Source organism: Stegostoma tigrinum, chromosome 40, assembly GCF_030684315.1.
Source record: "Stegostoma tigrinum isolate sSteTig4 chromosome 40, sSteTig4.hap1, whole genome shotgun sequence".
NCBI lineage: Eukaryota > Metazoa > Chordata > Chondrichthyes > Orectolobiformes > Stegostomatidae > Stegostoma > Stegostoma tigrinum.
The window spans coordinates 15,890,510-15,909,996 of NC_081393.1; the positions used below are offsets into that span (position 1 = coordinate 15,890,510).

The 19,487-nt window shown below is 45.3% G+C and overlaps 1 protein-coding gene across 8 annotated transcripts in view; it reads right to left on the reverse strand.

Moving 5' to 3' along the window:
- LOC125448002 (transcription factor IIIB 50 kDa subunit-like) overlaps positions 1–19,487 on the reverse strand; it is a 28,391-nt gene that overhangs the window by 8,458 nt on the left and 446 nt on the right. Inside the window, exons 1-4 of one of the 8 annotated variants that reach the window (XM_059641187.1) lie at positions 19,157–19,196; positions 13,222–13,382; positions 9,881–9,940; positions 8,458–8,779 (exon numbers count right to left, since the gene is read on the reverse strand). In XM_059641187.1, coding sequence (XP_059497170.1) covers positions 8,458–8,779; positions 9,881–9,940; positions 13,222–13,369 — 530 coding nt within the window. In that variant the 5' untranslated portion in view covers positions 13,370–13,382; positions 19,157–19,196. Of the gene's footprint in view, positions 1–8,457; positions 8,780–9,880; positions 9,941–13,221; positions 13,383–13,758; positions 13,995–14,180; positions 14,426–15,901; positions 16,036–16,933; positions 17,134–17,786; positions 19,127–19,156; positions 19,197–19,487 lie in introns of those variants that run through there. The other 7 variants (XM_059641184.1, XM_059641182.1, XM_059641181.1 and 4 more) reach the window with 7 other exon arrangements.

Consider the following 19,487-nt stretch of genomic DNA (forward strand, 5'->3'; position numbering starts at 1 on the left):
TGAATCCCATACTATCAACAACCTGGAGGTTGCCATTGATCAGACACAACTAGACAGGTTAATAAATAACAGGGGCGATAAGAGGCAGTCAGGGGTTAGGAATCCTGCAGTAAGTAACTTCCCTCCTGACTCTCCCATCATCTACACAGCACAAGTCACAAGTGTGATAGAAAACTTGCCTGAACAGCTCCAACCACACTCAAGAAATTTGACATCATCAACAAGGAAGCAGCTCCCTTGATTGGCAACATGTTCACTCACTCCAGCACTGTCACTTGAGCAGCAGTCTGTACTACCTACAAAATGCACAGCGGAAATTCAGTGAAGATCCTCAAACAGCACCTTCCAAATCAATGACCAGAAGGACAAGGGCAGCAGATATATGGGAACACTACCACCACCTGCAGGTTCCCCTTCAAGCCACTCACCATCCTGACTTGGAAATATATCGTCATTCCTTCACTGTTGCTGGGTCAAAATCCTTGAATTCCTTCCCTAAAGGCATTGCGGGTCTACCTACAGCACACAGACAGCAGTGGTCAAGGCGGCAGCTCACCACCATCTTCTAAAGGCCATTTAGGGACTAAGCTAGTACTTTGATGAAAGCACTGTGCATGATTCATGACAACATATTGACTTGGGCTATGAACTGACATGCCAGAAATGGGCAGAAACCAATCGTAGATCTCTATCAGTTTGGAGACTGTTCACTGATGGCATCCCACCAGGATCAGTGCTGGGACTATTGCTCACTCCAATTGTTATTAATGATCTGGAAATTTGCTGACAATACTAAAATCTGTGCAATTACTAAGATTGCAGATGATGCTGGACAGCTTTGAATGGGAGCTTAATGTGTTTAGAGTTTCAGTTTTCTTTGTGTAGTCATTCATGGGAGGACTTAACTGGCTAGTCCAGCATTTTTTGGATATGAGTCAACCACATTGCTGTGGGTGTGAAGTCACTTGTAGGCCAGACCAGGTAAAGAAGGCAGTTTTCTTCCATGAAGGACATTCGTGACATTTGTGGGTTTTCTCTGATATTGACAATGGATTCCTGCTAATCATTATACTCTTAATTCCAGATTTTCATTGAATTCACTTTTCGCCACCTGCCATGGTGCGATTTGAATCTGTCTCCCAGAACATTACCCAGCCACTTGGCAATGTGTATTTGAAATGTGTAGAGTTATGCTTGATATTCATAACACACATCATTCAGGGAAGAACATTGAAGACAATGGACAAAGAAACAATATCTGGGTGTCGCAGTTTGGACATCTCTAAAGGTATATGTGAAGAATGACTGGAGAACATAGGGTATTGGGTGCATTCATCAGGGCATGGTTTCAAAGACAAAGCAAAAATATTTTGCCTCTCTGCAAGACCTGTCAGATCTTGTCCGGAATCCAGCAAACACCTAACATCGTTTTGCTTTGGTCTCCTCACATTGTAAGTGATGTGGAGACTTTGCAGGCTGACTCGACTGCTTCCCAGTTTAAAGCATCTTGGTTATCAAGATTGGTTGTTTACACCTCACGCAAGTTGGAGACTTGAGAATAATTAAATTCAAATTTATCAGTATCTCTCAGGTGATTTGTAATTCATCAATTTTGAATTGAGAACTGGTAATGACTTTGCAATAGCTTTGGATAAAAGGAAAAGAACTGATGAAACAAGTTTGTTTTTTTTTAAAGCTTCTAACAAACGCATCGATCCCAGGGAAGAGCAGTCTGTTTAAAAAGAAAGAAGTTGGCTAATAAATGGGATCAGGACCTGGAGAATTAGTTCTGACAAGTCTGGAAGAGATCCTCTGTATAGGCAGGTGGCAGTTGTTCAATGGTAATTGAGGCCTCGGGAACAGTCATTCAGTCTATCAGGTTGGAACTAGAAATAAAATTGTTTTTTTGAACTGTTTTCTGAAACAGCATGAATATTTTAAAAGCTCCATGTCTGATCTGCTACACTAGCTTCAGGAAACCCAAAAAGTAGAAATGTGAGTTTGAAGTATCGTTGCCTGTGTCTCTGTGAACTGATAAGATGATCCTGATCAACAATTCAGAAAAAGCAAGCAATAAGTCCACATTTATGCTTGTGAAACAATGCATCATAAAAACTATTTGAGTAATCTGAACAGTTTTGTTTGTTTTATCATTTATCCCTTTACTGTCTTAACTGTCTTTTGCGTGAATGGGACTGAAAACAAAAGTTTCAGTTTTAAGGCACAGACATCAAACAACATCATAAGCTGATTAATGTTCTCTCTACTGAAATTGTTATGTATTTAATGAATAATTAAGCCTTTTGTTGAGGATACAAAACCATTGTCTGGAAATTCATTTTTTTATAGTCACTCATGGGATGCGGATACCGCTGGTGGGCCAATATTTTATTGCCCATCCCTACTTGGTCTTGAGGTGGTAGTGATGAACTGCCTTCTTGAACAATTGCAGTCTATGTGCCGTAAGTAGAGCCACAATGTCTTCAGGGAGGGAATTCAAGGACTTTGACCCAGCAACTATAAAGGAATTACGACTATGTTTCCAAATCAGGATGGTGAGTGGCTTGGACAAGAACATGCTCCCATGGAGTGAGTGAATATTTGTGCATGTGGTACCACTCAAGCAGGCTGCTTCTTTGTTGATGCTCTTGGGTTTGTTGAGTTTTGTTGGAGCTGCTGCCAACCAGGCAAGTGGGGGGTTTTCCATCACACTGTGAGCAGTTCTGGTCACCTTCTTATAGGAAGGATATTATTACACTAGAGAGGGTTCAGAAAAGATTTACCAGGTTGTTGCTTGCACTAGTTTGATTTATAAAAATAGGTGGTTTGGCTGGGACTTGTTTTTTATTGGAGCACAGGAGGTTGAAGGGTGATCTTACACAGGTTTATAAAACCATGACTGACATAAATAAAATGAATAGCAAAGGACTTTTCTCTAGGGTGGGAGAGTTCAAAACTGAGGGGCATATTTTTAAAGTGAGAGGAGAAAGATTTAAAAAGGACATGAAGGGCAACTTTCTTTTACTCAAAGTAGTTAGGGTGTGGAATGAACTGCCAGAGGAATTGGTTTGTGCGGGTACAGTCAGAACATTTAACAGACATTTGGATAAGTGAATAGGAAATGTTTGGAAGGATTAGGCGGGGACTTTTTTCACTGGAGCATCGGACGTTGAGAAGTGACCCTATAAAATAACAAAATAGTTCATAAGATAATGAGGGGTACAAACAGGGTTAATGTTAGTTATCTTTTCCCTATAATGGGGAATTTCAAGACTAGGGAAACATTTTTTAGGGTGAGCGAAGAGAGATTTAAACAAGGTATGGGGCAATTTTTATTTTTACACGGAGGGTCGTTTGTGTGTGGAAAGAACTTTCTGAGGAAGTGATGGATGTGGGTATAATTACAACATTTAAAAGATATTTTGATAATACATGAATAGGAAAGGTTTAGAGGGATATGGGCCAGAAGGAGGCAAGCGGGACTGGTTTAGTTTGGGATTATGTTTGGCATGGATTAGTTGGACTAAAGGGTCTGTTTCCATGCTGCATGACTATAAAACTATTCATAAAGTCTAAGATTGGTTATTTAAAAGTCTGATTACAAACCACTGAACTGACTGTTTTGGGTGTTTGATGGCTTACTTTCACCGTGTTGCGAATAGAGGTAGAAAGGCTGATGGGTTCGGCCGTCTGTCTCCATGTCATAGCACAGGTGATAGGCATGGTTTTGACTGGGATTGAGGAAGTTGAGCTTTTGTGATATGCAGCATGTCATTTGTGGGGGCAGGTTGTTTGAAATAGAGGCTGTTTCTATGTTATTATTCCTCCGATGCCACTCAGTCAGAGAATGTGAGCAAAGCAACACCTCAGGGACAGTGGGTAGGGTAGTAGGGTCCAGTTGCTGTGATCAATGGCACCTGGGTGGCCATAAAGCTCATCAGCCTCAAAACTGACAGGAAACTCCATCACAAGCTCTGAAATTAAAGCCCCAGTCAACACAGTCCATCCATTCTGTGAAGATGTGGGGGATAAACCTGGGCTGCAGCAAGGTCAGGGGCATCAGGGGGTTAGCAGGGCAGGAGGAGGAAGAAAGAGTCGTCATGTGTTCATTCCCTGAGGATCACAATGATCATTTATGTAAAAGGATAGCCAGAGTCAAAGTTCAAGTTTCAAATTGGAGGAAGGCCAATTTTGATGGTATCATGCAAGAAGATTCAAAATTTGATTGGGACAGTTATTTGCAGGTAAAGAGGCGGCTGGAAAGTCAGAAACCTTCAAAACTGAGATAACAAGAGTCCAGATGCAATACGATCCTGTTTGGGTGAAGGGCAAGGCTGGTAGGTGCAGGGAATGCTGGATGACTAAAGAAATTAAGGTTCTGGTGAAGGCAAAAAAGGAAGCATTTGTCACGTATAGATAGTAGGGACTGAGTGAATCCCTAAAGACGTATAAGGAAGTAAAAGGCTCGTAGAGCCATACAGCAGGAAACAGACCATTTGGTCCAACCAGTTCATGCCAAACATCACACTAAACTAAATCAGTCCCACCTGGCTGCTCTTGGCCCATATCCCTCCAAACCGTTCCTATTAAAGTACTTATACAAGCACTTCCTCACGTGAACCACCCTCTGTGTAGAAAAACTTGCCTCCTGTCTTTTTTAAATGTCTCTCCTAAAAATGCGCCCCCTAGTTTTGAAATCCTCCATCCTAGAAAAAAGACAACTACATTTAATTCTATCTACACCTCTCATTATTTTATAAATTTCTATCAGGTTGCCTCTCAACCTCCTACACTCATGACCTCCTGATATACAACACTTACCCAAGGCCCTACCATTAATTATATAAGCCCTACCCTTGTCTATTGTACCAAAATGTAATACCTTGCATTTATCCATATTGAACTCCATCTGTCATTTTTCAGCCCATTGACCCATTTGATCAAGATCCCTCTGTAATCTTAGAAAACTTTCTTCACTGTCTACAACGCCACCAATTTTGGTGTTGTCTGCTCACTTACTAATCATGCCTTCTGAATTCTAATCCACATCATTTATATAAATGATAAACAAAAGAGGACCCAGAAACGATCCCTGTGGAACACCGCTGGTCACAGGCCTCCAGTTCGAAAAGCAACCTTCTACCATTATTCTCCGTCTCCTGCCATTAAGTCAATTATGTATCCAATTGGCAAGCTCATCCTGAATCCCAAGTGATCTAACTTTGCTAATTAGTCTACCTTGCGGAATCTTGTCAAAGGCTTTACTGAGATCCAAATAAACAATGTCTACTGCTCTGCTATCATTAATCTATTTGGTAACTTTCTCAAAAAACTCAATCAAGTTTGTGAGACATGATTCTCCCTGCATAAAACAATGGTGACTATTCCTAATTATTTTCTTCCTGTCCAAATGTCCATAAATCCTATCTCAAGACTGAAATCAGGAGGGCAAAAAGGGGACATGAGATAACTTTGGCAAATAGAGTTAAGGAGAATCCAAAGGGTTTCTACAAATACATTAAGGAAAAAGGGTAACTAGGAAGAAGGCAGGACACCTTAAAGATTACCAAGGCCACTATGTATGTGTGAGATACTAAACAAGTATTCTGTCTCAGTGTTTACCATGCAGAAGGATAAGTAAGGTAGAGAACTGGGGGAAATAAATAGTGATATCTTGAAAAGTGTTCATATTAAAGAGGAGGTTCTGGATGCCTTAAATGCATAAAGGTGGCTGAATCCCTGGGACTGGATCAGCTGCACCCTAGAACTTTGTAGGAAGCTAGGAAAGTGATTGCTGAGCCCCTTGCTGAGATATTTATGTCATCGATAAGTTGCAAGACGACTAGACGTTGGCTAACATGATGCCATTATTTAAGAAAGGGGATAAGGAAAAGCCAGGAATTATAGATTGGTGCGCCTGACATCAGTGGTGAGCACATTATTGGAGGGGATTCTGAGGGATTTACACGTATTCGAAAGGTAAGGACCGACAAGGCGTAGTCATGGCTTTGGGAAATCATTTCTCACTAACTTAATTCTGTTTTTTGAAGAAGTGACAAAGTGGATTGATAAAGTCTGAGCAGTGGACGTGCTCAAGACAAACTTCATTAAGGCATTTGACAAGGTTCCATATAGTAGACTGGTTAACAAGGTTAGATCACATGGAATACAGGGAAAACTAGCCATTTGGATACAAAATTGCCTCAAAGGTAGGAGACAGAGGGTAGCATGAAGGCCTGTGTCTAGCAGTGTGCCGCAAGAATTGGTGCTGGGTCCATTGTTTTTTGTCATTTACATAAATGATTTGGATGAGAATATAGGAGCTATGGTTAGTAAGTTAGCAGATGACACCAAAGTTGGTGTTGTAGTGGACAGTGAAGATTTCCTCAGAATACAATGGGACCTTGATCAGATGGTGTTCAATTTAGATTAATGTGAGGTGCCGCATTTTGGGGAAGGCAAACCAGGGCAGAACTTATACACTTAACAGTACTCCTGGGGAGTATTACTCAACAAAGAGTCCTTGGCGTGCAGGTTCATAGTTCTTTGAAAGTAGTGTCGTAGGTGGACAGGATAGTGAAGAAAGCATTTGGTATGCTCGCATTGGTCTGTGCATTGAGCTTGGGAATTGAGGTGTCATATTGCAGCTGTGCAAGACATTGGTTAGGCCACTTTTGGGATACTGTGTTTGATTCTGGTCTCCCTGCTACAGGAAGGATGTTGTAAAACTTAGAAGGGTTCAGAAAAGGCTTCCAAGGTCATTGCCAGGGTTGGAGGGTTGGCGGGTTTGAGCTATAGGGAGGGGCTAAATAGGCTGGGGCCATTTTCCCTGCAGCATCGGAGGCTGAGAGGTGACATTATAGAAGTTTATAAAATCATGAAAGGCATAGATAAGGTCAAGAGTCAAGGACTTTTCCCTAGGGTAGGGGAGTCCACAACTAGAGCACATAGGTTTAACAGGAGAGAGGAAAGATTTAAAAGGGACCTAAGGAGCAACATTTTCACACAAAGGCTGGTACATGTATGGAAATGAACTGCCAGAGGAGGTTGCAGAAGCTGATACAACTACAACATTTAAAAAGCATCTGGATGGGTATTTGAATAGGAAGAGTTTAGAGGGTTATGGGCCAAATGCTGGCAAATGGAACTAGATTTAGGATATCTGGTCAGCATGGACGAGTCAGGCTGATAGACATGTAAAGCACGGAAACAGACTTATGGCTCTATTTTAAACCATTTCATATTATGATACTGCCTGGAGTCAATGACCAGGTCAATGTTAAGTGAGCAGTCAGCGATTGGTACAGAATCACCAACAGTTATTTCTCATCCTGACCCTGCCCACCCAACCCATTCTCCCGCTTTCTTCCTGTAACCCTTGATCCTCTTGACAATCAAGAACCTATCTATTTCGTCCTAAATATATTCAATGATCTGACCTCTACAGACTTCTGTGGCAGTGAATTCCATAGATTCACCACTCTCTGGCTGAAGAAGTTTCTCCTTGTCTCCGATCTTAAAGGTCTTCCCTTTACTCTAAGGCTGTGCCCTCAGGTCCTAGTCTCTCCTACCAATGTAAACATCTTCCCAACATCCACTCTGTCCAGGCCATTCAGTATTCTTTAAGTTTCAATTAGATTCCCCCTTCGTCCTGCTGAACTCTACCGAGTATAAACCCAGAGTCCTCAAACGTTTCTCATATGTTAAGCTTTTCATTCCTGGGACCATTCTCATGAACCTCATCTGAACCCGTTCTAGGGCTAGTACATCTTTCCTGAAATATAGGGCCCAAAACTGCACACAATACTCCAAATGTGGCCTGACCAGAGCTTTATAGAACCTCAGATGGACATCCCTGCTTTTACATTCAAGTTGTCTCAAAATAAATGCCAAAGTTACATTTGCCTTCCTAACTACTGAATCAACCTGCAAGTTTGCCTTGAGAATCCTGGACTAGAACTCCCAAGTCTCATTACACTTCAGATTTCTGAATTTTCTTCCCATTTAGAAAACAATGTCTCCTATGTCTTATGGATTCTGCGTGCATCCAGCATTTGCTGATATGATTTCCTCTGAATGAAGCTTAATCATTCCTGAGCACAGGACTGCAGTTGTCACCATTACACAGGGCAGCTTAAACCTAAATATTCTACCTTTCCATGAAGCTCACTGCACAAGGACAGAATACATCCAAAGAACAGGGAATATGGCCTACAAACCAGAGAAAGTAGATACCTTGTTGGTGTGGTTGTGAAAGATGACAACAATGCCTGTGGCCTACAGAGGCAGGATGCCAAGCTTAGCTGAGGAGACAGACACATTGCATCTGCCTGCCTGTTTGTTACAAACCTTACTTTTTGCAAAGCAGCTTTAACGAATCTCATTTGGAGCAGTGAAGCTATTTAAACACTGTGGATGCTCAATGCAACTTAGAGAATAAAAGATGGATATATTCACCCATCACAGTGAGTTTTCACAAGATCCAAAAGGCTGAGCGTTGGGATATCCAGCCTTAGTTCTTTTAGCAGCTGCTGGTAGACAGTTGAGAAGAGGGTGGGCTCCACGTGAAGCAGCGAGCAGATGGTACTCAGGGTCAGAGGCCAATTGTGCTGGCGACATGAGATGTGAACACAGCAGCCCACCAAGGCTTCCTTCTTCTCCAGAGTGACATGCAGGAAACTTTGATGCTCATACGCTTTCAGGTAAAGCTCGCTGGCTGAGTCTTCAACAATTGGACGTACTCGCAAAATACGACACAAGTCGTGTACTCTCTTCTGACCTGTTTGAAGAGTGAGAGACCGAGAGAGGTGCATGCAATCAGACAAGGGCCACAGCAAAGCAGTGGCTCCAGGCAACACTACAAGTACTAATACTACCGGCATCACCTTGTACTCAGAAACAATAAAAAGGGAGTTGCACACAGTTTAAAGTCTGGGCCAGAGCTGCACTAAGGCAGCTACACTGTTGAAAGTGATCACTTTTGGCTGCCATCTCAACTGGGCTGAAACAATCCCACAAGATTATTTGGAAGAGCTCAGATGTTCTCTGATGTGACTGAATCCTTAAAATCAATGTTGTTAAAAACTAGTCAGTTTTTGTATTTGAGAGCACTTGCTATGCACAAACTGCAGTTCCTAAATTACAGTAACAGTTTCACTTAAAAAACACAAGATCATATATGTAAAACTAAAGCTGTCTCCAGTTCCCTTTTAAGAATACATTTTGAGATTAATTACAAATGTTTGTCAGGAGTGTGTAGGTCATCGACACACACACACACACACACACACACACACACACACAGACACACACAGTGGTACCAATAAACACTCACAGATCTCAGCCATCAATGCATCTCCCTTCAAGGACCAAACACTGAAACTGGAACAACATGACTTCATTTGCAGCTTCCATGCCTGATGCATGTCGTTTTTGGAGCGATAACTCTACCCAGCAAGTGTCTCATCTTCACATTATAGGTTTGCTAACTTTGAAATACTTATTACAACCTTAGAGATCAAAACATAACAACTTCCCAAAAACATCAGTGTTCAACTAAGGATAATCAATACAAAATTTTAATTTCTGGATGTAAGTTTGCTCGCTGAGCTGGAAGGTTCATTTCAGACATTCATCACCATTCTAGGTAACATCATCTGTGAGCCTCCGGTGAAGCGACATAACACCAGCACTTCACCAGAGGCTCACAGATGATGTTACTTAGAATGGTGACGAAACGTCTGAAAACGAACCTTCCAGCTCAGTGAGCAAACTTACATCAAGAACCTCAACCTGAGCTACAAATCTTATCAAAACTCGCTATTTAAATTTCTGATGAGCACTTTTGACTTTATTTACATTCACTGTTCTGATATCTTACCTTGTATCTGGTTGCGACAAGGCTTTTTCACCTCTGCCGTGCTCTCACTGTATCTCACTGCTGTGGAAAAAGATTGAAATAAATAACTTCCAACAATGCCATTTTACATCAATACATGTATGTCGCCCCAGCACAGGGCCTATCTTCTACCCGTGTGCACATGTCCTCACCAGCATCCAATGCACACATCACTTCTCCTCCCCGAAATATAAAGATATTATTGATGCTTTGGAAGGAACAGAAGATAAATTTAGGGGTGCAGTTTTCCAAAACATTAAAGTAACCCCTCTCCTTCAAAAAACTGTTTAAAAGCTTAACACATGTTCTGGTAAGAGGGATTAAATATCATGATCAAGGTATTATCAAAATTTTGCATAAAACTTCACTCACATTGTACTATGTGTAGTTCACTAGATCACCATCTTGTGTGATGAAATGATGTTACAACCAGAGATAAAAAGCCAAATTAAAATCAGCCTTAACATCACTGGATTCACAAAAAGTGAAATTAACTTATGAATTAACCTCAAAATTGCCAATTGTTCCCAAGTAAACTCTACAGATAACAAATCTTAAATACCAAGTTTGTAACTTAAACAAGATAGACAATACATGATAAATACTACAACTTGAGCAGGACAAAACTAAACAATAAAGTAATCTCATCAGTATGTGATTGAAAAACAATCTTCTTTGATCATAATCCTCACTCTAACACATAAAGACACACAGTTTGGAAATAAACTAAAAAGAAAAAAATGAATCGTAATTTATCATTTTAATTAACAGTTTCAACAAATTCAACACCACACCTTCGTGCAATCCTCGGTAATGAGTTGTTCACAGATACTAGTTTCAAAGTTACCGGTGAATGCGAGTAGTTCAATACACTTCTCACCTGTTCTTTTTTAAAAACAGTATTCTCTGTGGCTATATGGTTCACAACGGTCTTCCTTTCATTGACTAACAACAGCCCACTAGCTTCCAGGCCTGTGCATTGCAACGCATATTGCCAAATAGTCTACATTGTTCCCTCGATTAGTAATCCAGTCCTGTTACCAGCAACAAACATCTGTGTTCGGTTTTCTTCCCTTTCATGTCAAGAAAAGTACACAGCTGTTAAAAGTTTAATAAACCCTAATCTTGAAATTGTTGAATTGCTCACCAAGCTGGCTTGTTTTCATTCAGACTTTTCGCCACCATGCTAGGTGACATCATCAGTGGAGCCTCCAATAAAGCAATGTTATTCTACTCCACTTGGAATTTTTACCAGTTGGACCATTATGGTGAGTAGTGTCATTTCCAGACTCACCATAATGGACCAGACAGTATAAATTCCAAACGGAATGGAGTAACATCGCTTCATCGGAGGGCTGATTGATGATGTCTCCAGCATGGTGACGAAACATCTGAACAAAAACAAGTCAGCTTGACAAGCAAGTTAGCAACCTCACCCACAACTGAGCTACAGACCTTCGCTAAAACTAAATACTAATCTTGGTTCACGGTTCCACAGAGGAAAATAAGAGAAAAATATCAAAATTTTTGTCATTTATATAGATGATTTGGATGTGACTATAGAAGGTATGGTTAGTAAATTTGCAGATAGCACTAAAATTGTAGGTATAATGGATGCCAAGGTTACCTCAAAGTACAAGGGACCTTGATCACATGGGCCAATGGGTGACAGACGGAGTTCAATTCAGATAAATATGAGATGCTGCATTTTGGAAAGACAAATAGGGCAGGACTTATACACTTAATGGTAAGGTCCTGGGGACTGTTGCCACATGAAAATTCCTTGAGGTGCAGGTTCATAGTTCATTGAAAGTGGAGTCGCAGGTCGACAGGGTACTGAAAGCAGTGTTGATACGCTTGCCTTTATTCTCAGCGCATTGAGTATGGGAGTTGGGAGATCACATTGTGGCTGCACAGGACACTGGTTTGGCCACTTTTGGAATACAGCATTCACTTCTGGTGTCCCTGATAATAGAAACGATGCTGTGAAACTTGAAAGGATTCAGAAAAGATTTAGAAAGATGCTACCAGGGTTGAAGGGTTTGAGCTAGACAGAGAGGCTGAGTAGGCTGGGGCTATTTTCCCTGGAGCATCGGAGGCTGAGGGGTTACTGTATAGATGTTTATAAAATCACAAGGGGCATGGATAGAGTGAATAGTCAAGGTTTTTTTGCCAGGGAAGGGCAGTCCAAAACTATAGGGCATAGGTTTAAGTTGAGAGGGGAATGATTTAAAAGGGACCCAAGGGGCACTTTTGCATGTCCATGCAGGATGAGCTGCCAGAGGAAGTGAAGAAGGCTGTTACAATTAGAACATTTAAAAGGCATCTGGAATGGTACATGAACAGGAATGATTTGGAACGATATGGGCCAAATGCTGGAAAAATGGAATAGATTCATTTAGGATATCTGGTCAGCATGAATGAGTCAGACCAGTATCTGTTTCTGTGTTGTATATCTCTACGACTCTGCGAAAGCAGAAAATGCGCAGAAACTCAGCACATCTGGCAGGTCCTTCAGATGAAAAATCATATCAGAGTCAAAACATGAATTCTGTTTCTATTTGCACAAATGCAGCCAGGTCTACTAGTTTCTCCAGTATTTTTCATTTTTATTTCAGACTTCCAGCATATGCAATATTTTGGTTTCCTTTACGAGTGAAGAGTTTTGAGTTTTCTTTCATCAGTACTGTTACGACTGAAGAGTAAAAAGGGAGCAGTGATTCAGAGCCTGCAGGAGGATGGAGATTTAAAAAATAAGAATACCGTTCAGGTCAAGAAGCAGGGAGGGGTGTTTTAAAAATTGCATTGTGAGACTATTGAATAAATTAGTGAGTGCAAGCATATTAGGAGGCTAGTCCATATTCTGGAGACAATTCAAAGATTGTCATCCGTATGGTAATCATGAGCAGGAGAAGCAGCAAATGTTTGCTTCCTGCAGATATTCAAGAGGCATGGCATAAGCTCTGCTGGCCCATAAGGATCCTCTCATTTCGTGCGTATCACTCAAGATCAGGGAATGGGCCAGCACGGTGGCTCAGTAGTTAGCTCACGGTGCCTCACAGCACCAAGCAACCAGGTCTGATTCCAGCCTTGGGCAACTGCCTGCGTGGAGTCTGCACATTCTCCCTGTGTCTGCATGGTTTTCTTTTGGGTGCTCCAGTTTCCTCCCACAGTCCAAAGTTGTGCAAATGGATTTGGAGGGGGACTGGGTCTGGGTGGGATGCTGTTGGGACGATCAGTGCAGATTTGATGGGCTGAATAAACTCTTTCTGCACTGTAGGGATTTTATGATTCTACAATTCTATGAAAAACAAGGCTTGTACCTTGGGAGAAAGTTTCCTCAGAGCGTGTGGTGGTGAGCAGGCCCTCAGTCAGCACGAAGCCACATTCCGTACATACCAAGTGGCTCTGGCTGTAGTGGGAATCCTCTACCACCTCAGAAGAGCCACATTCTGGACAGCAGCCAGGCATCTTCCACCCTCTTCTGGAGACCAAAACAAAAACAAGCTCAGCAATTCAGCGAGTACAAAAAGAAATACATTGCACAAAGCAGAAGCTGCTGTAGGAGTAGGCCGTTTTGCCCCCTTGTTTATCAAGAATCCATCTACGTCGACCTTCAGAAGGTACAGGGTCTCTGCTGCCACCTCCTTTGCAGGGGGAAGATTCCTAAAACTCCCTCCGAGGAAAACAAAATCCTCCTGATCTGTTGGGCGACCCCTGGCTCTGAAGCAGTAGAGTTTGGCTGTGTTTATTTTTCCTCTCGCTTTTCGAGCACAGGACTGATTTCCCCCGGCCCTGTAACGGACGGACAGATCCGGAACGGGGGAATGGAAATGCCGCGGCACTCCCCCAGCGCTGACCCTGAGGAGCTGGCGGTGATGGTGGAAAGGAGGGCTGTCGAGGAGCACAGGCAGAGAACCTCCTTGTGGAAGCAACCGTCAGATCAATTCAAAAAGTCAAACTCCCAACCGTCGTGAACGCAAGGTCTCGCGCTGCTGCGCACGCGCGCTTCTGCGTTTGTACGACGCGACACTATCCCCTTTGGCATTCCCCCTTTATTCTGTTGCCACCCCTAGGCCTTCATCTCTGACCCTGGCCCTCTCCTCCAGTAGCCATTCAGTTCATTTCCTGCCCGAACCCCTCCCCAAACGTCCATCCATCGCCCTTCTCCACACCCCCAGCTCCCTCGACCCTCCCCAGTCCTTCCTTAAAGCCTCTCCCCTCACCGCTTTCCCTCTCCTCCTCTCCCGCGCCCAGACCACCTCCCACTCAGAGGACCTACCCCGCAGAACAATCACTCGACTATTAATCCAGAAAGTGGGCTAATGTTCTGGGGTCCAAATCCCACCACAGTGGATGATGGAATGCGATTTAAATTTTTGAAAAATCTGGAACCTGGGTGATTTCAGTGGGCAGAGATAATGGGAACTGCAGATGCTGGAGAATTCCAAGATAATAAAATGTGAGGCTGGATGAACACAGCAGGCCAAGCAAGGAGGCTTGGGGACCGCTTTGCAGAACACCTCCGCTCAGTTCGCAACAAACAACTGCACCTCCCAGTCGCAAACCATTTCCACTCCCCCTCCCATTCTCTAGATGACATGTCCATCATGGGCCTCCTGCAGTGCCACAATGATGCCACCCGAAGGTTGCAGGAACAGCAACTCATATTCCGCCTGGGAACCCTGCAGCCATATGGTATCAATGTGGACTTCACCAGTTTCAAAATCTCCCCTTCCCCAACTGCATCCCTAAACCAAGATAATAAAATGTGAGGCTGGATGAACACAGCAGGCCAAGCAGCATCCCAGGAGCACAAAAGCTGACGTTTCGGGCCTAGACCCTTCATCAGAGAGCGACGCTCTCTGATGAAGGGTCTAGGCCCGAAACGTCAGCTTTTGTGCTCCTGGGATGCTGCTTGGCCTGCTGTGTTCATCCAGCCTCACATTTTATTATCTTGGAGTCTCCAGCATCTGCAGTTCCCATTATCTCTGCATCCCTAAACCAGCCCAGTTCGTCCCCTCCCCCCACTGCACCTCACAACCAGCCCAGCTCTTCCCCCCCACCCACTGCATCCCAAAACCGGTCCAACCTGTCTCTGCCTCCCTAACCGGTTCTTCCTCTCACCCATCCCTTCCTCCCACCCCAAGCCGCACCCCCAGCTACCTACTAACCTCATCCCACCTCCTTCACCTGTCCGTCTTCCCTGGACTGACCTATCCCCTCCATATCTCCCCACCTATACTCTCTCCACCTATCTTCTTTACTCTCCATCTTCGGTCCGCCTCCCCCTCTCTCTCCCCCTATTTATTCCAGAGCCCTCACCCCATCCCCCTCTCTGATGAAGGGTCTAGGCCCGAAACGTCAGCTTTTGTGCTCCTGAGATGCTGCTTGGCCTGCTGTGTTCATCCAGCCTCACATTTTATTATCTTGGAATCTCCAGCATCTGCAGTTCCCATTATCTCTTTCACCTCCCCCCTACTTTGTCTGCCCATCTTCCACTGTCCTGCCACTTCTACTCCTCCTGACTTATGGCTTCCCCACCTCCAACCTCCACACCTGCCAAAACCTCCATTTCCCTACCAATCAACAATTTTGCCAACTTCAACTTGCTCCCACTTCCCATGACTTGTCCCACATTGAACTTTCACTTGTCTTTCGACTTTCACATTCCCCCAAATTCCAGTTGTCCACCTTATCTCCACTTCCGGCCAATTTTCACTTCTCCCAACTTCCACTTTGCTTCCCACCCGCCCGCCCGCCCGCCCCAGATCTTGACTCCCTGCCTACCTCCACTTCCTTCCCAACTTCCACTTCCAACTCGAATCTCACTTCCTACCCCATCTCTACTTACCTGCAACTCCCACTTCCAACCGGACTCTCACTTCCCACCCCATCCCTACTTACCCGAAACTTCCACTTCCCACCCTACTGTCACTACTTCTTATCTCCCACTGTCCCCCAGCTTCCACTTTCTTCAAACTTCCACACACTCCAACTTACACTTCTGCCAGGCATCCTCTTGCCCCTGACTTCGACAACCCCCCACACACCAACTTCAACATATCCCAACTTCAACTTCCCCCAAACCTCCACACCATCCTTCCAGTTCAGCCAACTTCCACTTCCTCCCCCAGCATCCACAGCCCCTCACCTCAACTTACACACCCCACCTGACTTTCACTTCCCCCCAAGATTTCCATTCCATCCCCCCACACCTACATTTCCCTGTCTCAAACCTCTATTCACCCACAGACCTCCACTCCCAATCCCCCCAGACCTCAATTCCCCGCTAGACTTCCATTGCACCTAACTTGCACATCACCCAATCCTCCACACTGGCTCCCCCCAACTGCCATTTTGCAGCCAATCTCCACTTCTCGTCCCGATCTCCATTCCCCCCATCTTTCACTTTTCATCAAAATCAACTTGCATTTCCCACCAACTTCCACTCCCCTGTTTTCCATTTTACCCCAACTTCCACTTTCCTTCCACGCCTCCTCTACTTTCATATCATGCCAACCCTGCCTTCCGTTCCCAAAATATCCATATACCCCGCCAGACTTTCACTCCCTGCGCACCTCCATTTTTTTCCAGGCTTCTACTTTTCCCAACTTCCACTTTTCACTCACCTCTTCTTCCCCCCACCACTTCCACGACCTCTTCCACTTCCCACAACCTTGACTTCCATTTCCTCCCCACATCCACTTCCTCTCAGATATCCACATGCCCCCACACACACACCAACTTCCATTTCCCCTGACTTCCACCTCTCCCCGTCTTTCACTTTTCTGTTACTTTCACTTCTCCCAACTTCCAGTCTTCCCACCCTCAACCGCCAACCTCCCACCCAAAACCTCCACTTCCCCACAGATCAACATTTCACCCCGACTTCTGCTTCCGCCCACTTCCATTCCCTTCGACATCCAATTTCCCAGGCTTTCCACTTCCACAACCTCCCAACCCCAACTTCCACAAACCCTGCCTTCCACTTCCCACCACTTCCACATACTCCAACCTACCCTTCCCTCATACCTCAACTTCCACATGCTCCACTTTACTCAAATCTGACTTCAATTTTCTGCGACCGCCACTTCCTCCTTAACTTCCACTGCCACTAACTTCCAGTTGCTCCACACACAACTTCCATTTTGTCCTTCCACTTTCCCACACCTCCACTTCCCACCCACATCCAATTTTAGCTTCTACATGCCCCTGCCTACCACTTCCACTCCTCAAATTCCACTTCTAACCCACCCTGGACATCCAGTGACCCCCACCCGATTTCCACTTCTCCCCAACTTCCACATTCTGCCACACCTTGACCTCCACATCCCTCCACCTACCACTTTCCCCATCCCCAACTTTCAATTCCCTCCAACTTCCACTTCCCCACACCCCGACTTCCACTTGCCCTGCCTTCCATTTCCCCCTGACTTCCACTTCCCCCCACAATTCCATTCTCCGTGTTCCACTTACCCTTGACTTCTACTCCACCCCAACTTTCATTTCCCCCCACCCTCGACTTCCACTTTCCCCCAGACTTCATTCCCCGCCCCACCAGAACTCCATTCCCCCCCAGTGACCTCCAATTCCCGCCCCAGCATCCATTACACCCTACATTAACCTCTTTCCAGACCCTATACCTACACGCCCCACATCAACTTACGCTTCCCCCCAAACCTCCATTCCACCCTGCAAGATCTCCATTCCCCCTCAACTTCTACTTCTGCCCCCTGGATTTACTGTTCCCCACATCCCAAATTCCTTCCCCATCAGACCTCCAATTCCTCCCTCAGCCTCCACTCCACACCCACACAAGACCTCCCTCCACACATACTGTACCACCACTACTCTGCCCCACCCCATCAGTCTTCCACTTCCTCACCTTCTCTTGGACTGTCAAATGCCTCCTTTGATTTCCACCACCCCACCTGCCATTTTGCTCCTTGACTTCCATTTCCCCAAACTTCCACTTTCCTCGACATTCACTTGCAATTCCCACCCATTCCTCAACCCCTTAACTTCCACTGCACCCCATCTTTGACTTCCCCAACTCTAACATCCATTTCCTCCCCATTTCCACTTCCTCCCAGACATTCGCTTCACCCGACCTCCACATCCCTCCATACACTGTCTTCCATTCCCTCCCCAACTTCCACTTATTCCCCAGTTCCCATGACTTGCCGCACATCCAACTTCCACTTCAAACCTCGATTTCCACATCCCCCGACTTCCATTATCCCCCCAGACCTTCACTTCCTGCCCACCTCCACTTCCTCCAACCTTGACTTCCATTTCCTCCCCACTTCCACATTCCCCAGACATCCTCTTCCGACCCCCCCCCCCCAGGCATCAACATCCTCCACACACCTACTTCCACATCCCCCAAACCTCCACACACGTCTGTTTCATCCTAACTTCCACTGCCAGCCCCAACGTCCACATGCTCCCACCTTGACTTACATATATCCCTGACTTCTACCTCCTACCCCCAAGATTACCATTCCATCTAACCCAGACCTATATTTCCCCCCTCAGACCTCTATTTCCCTGCTGGACCTCCAATCCAACCCTTACTTCCACTTCTCACACTCTCAACTTCCACTTTCCCCACCTCCATTTTCACTTTCCCCACTTCCACTTCCCCTAACTTTTTCTCTCACAGACCTCCACTTGCTCCAAATTCTGCTTGCACCCACTTCCACATCCCAATTTGCACCCCACCTTGACTTCCATTTTCACCCCATGTCCAATTCTCCCAACTGCTCTGAGTTCCACATATCCCACTTCTACTTCCCCCAGCTCCACGTCCTCCCTGACCCACATTTCCCCAACTTTAACTACCTCTGAATTCAACTCCCACCTCTGACTTCCAGTTACAACAGACCCTAGATTTCCACTTCCTCACACTTCCACATCTGCCCCCACTTCCACTTCCACCTGCCTCCACCTGACTTCCACTTCCTCCTGACCTCCACTTGCCCTGTCACCTCCATTCCATCCTGACTTCCACTTCCCAACTTCTGCATACCCCGGTGTCTATTTCCCACACTTCCACACCCTTTGACTCCCATTCCCCTCCATGTCCTCATTTCTTTGAGTCCCACTACACTCCCATCTGCCACGCCTCTATCCAACTTCCACTTCACCCAAGACAACCTCTTCACCTGAATTCTACTTGACCCCCCCAAATGCAGTACCCTCACTTCCCACCCACTTCCACACTTGCATTTCCACTCCCTATCTTCCACTTACCCTCAAACCTGACTCCCAATTCGACCCACACCCTCTCATCCACCTCCTTCTCCCTGTCCCCTTCTTCCACCATGTCCAGTGCCCCTCCCCCGTCCACTGCCCCTCCCCCGTCCACTGCTAGTGCAGCCCTCCGCCTCCCTGCCCCCACCCGCTGGCCCTCCCCTCTGCCTCCGTGTCCCCTCCCCCACCCACTGGCCCAGCCCTCTGCCTCCCTATCCCGTCCCCCGCCCGCTGGCCCTCCCCTCTGCCTCCGTATCCCGTCCCCCGCCCGCTGGCCCTCCCCTCTGCCTCCCTATCCCGTCCCCCGCCCGCTGGCCCTCCCCTCTGCCTC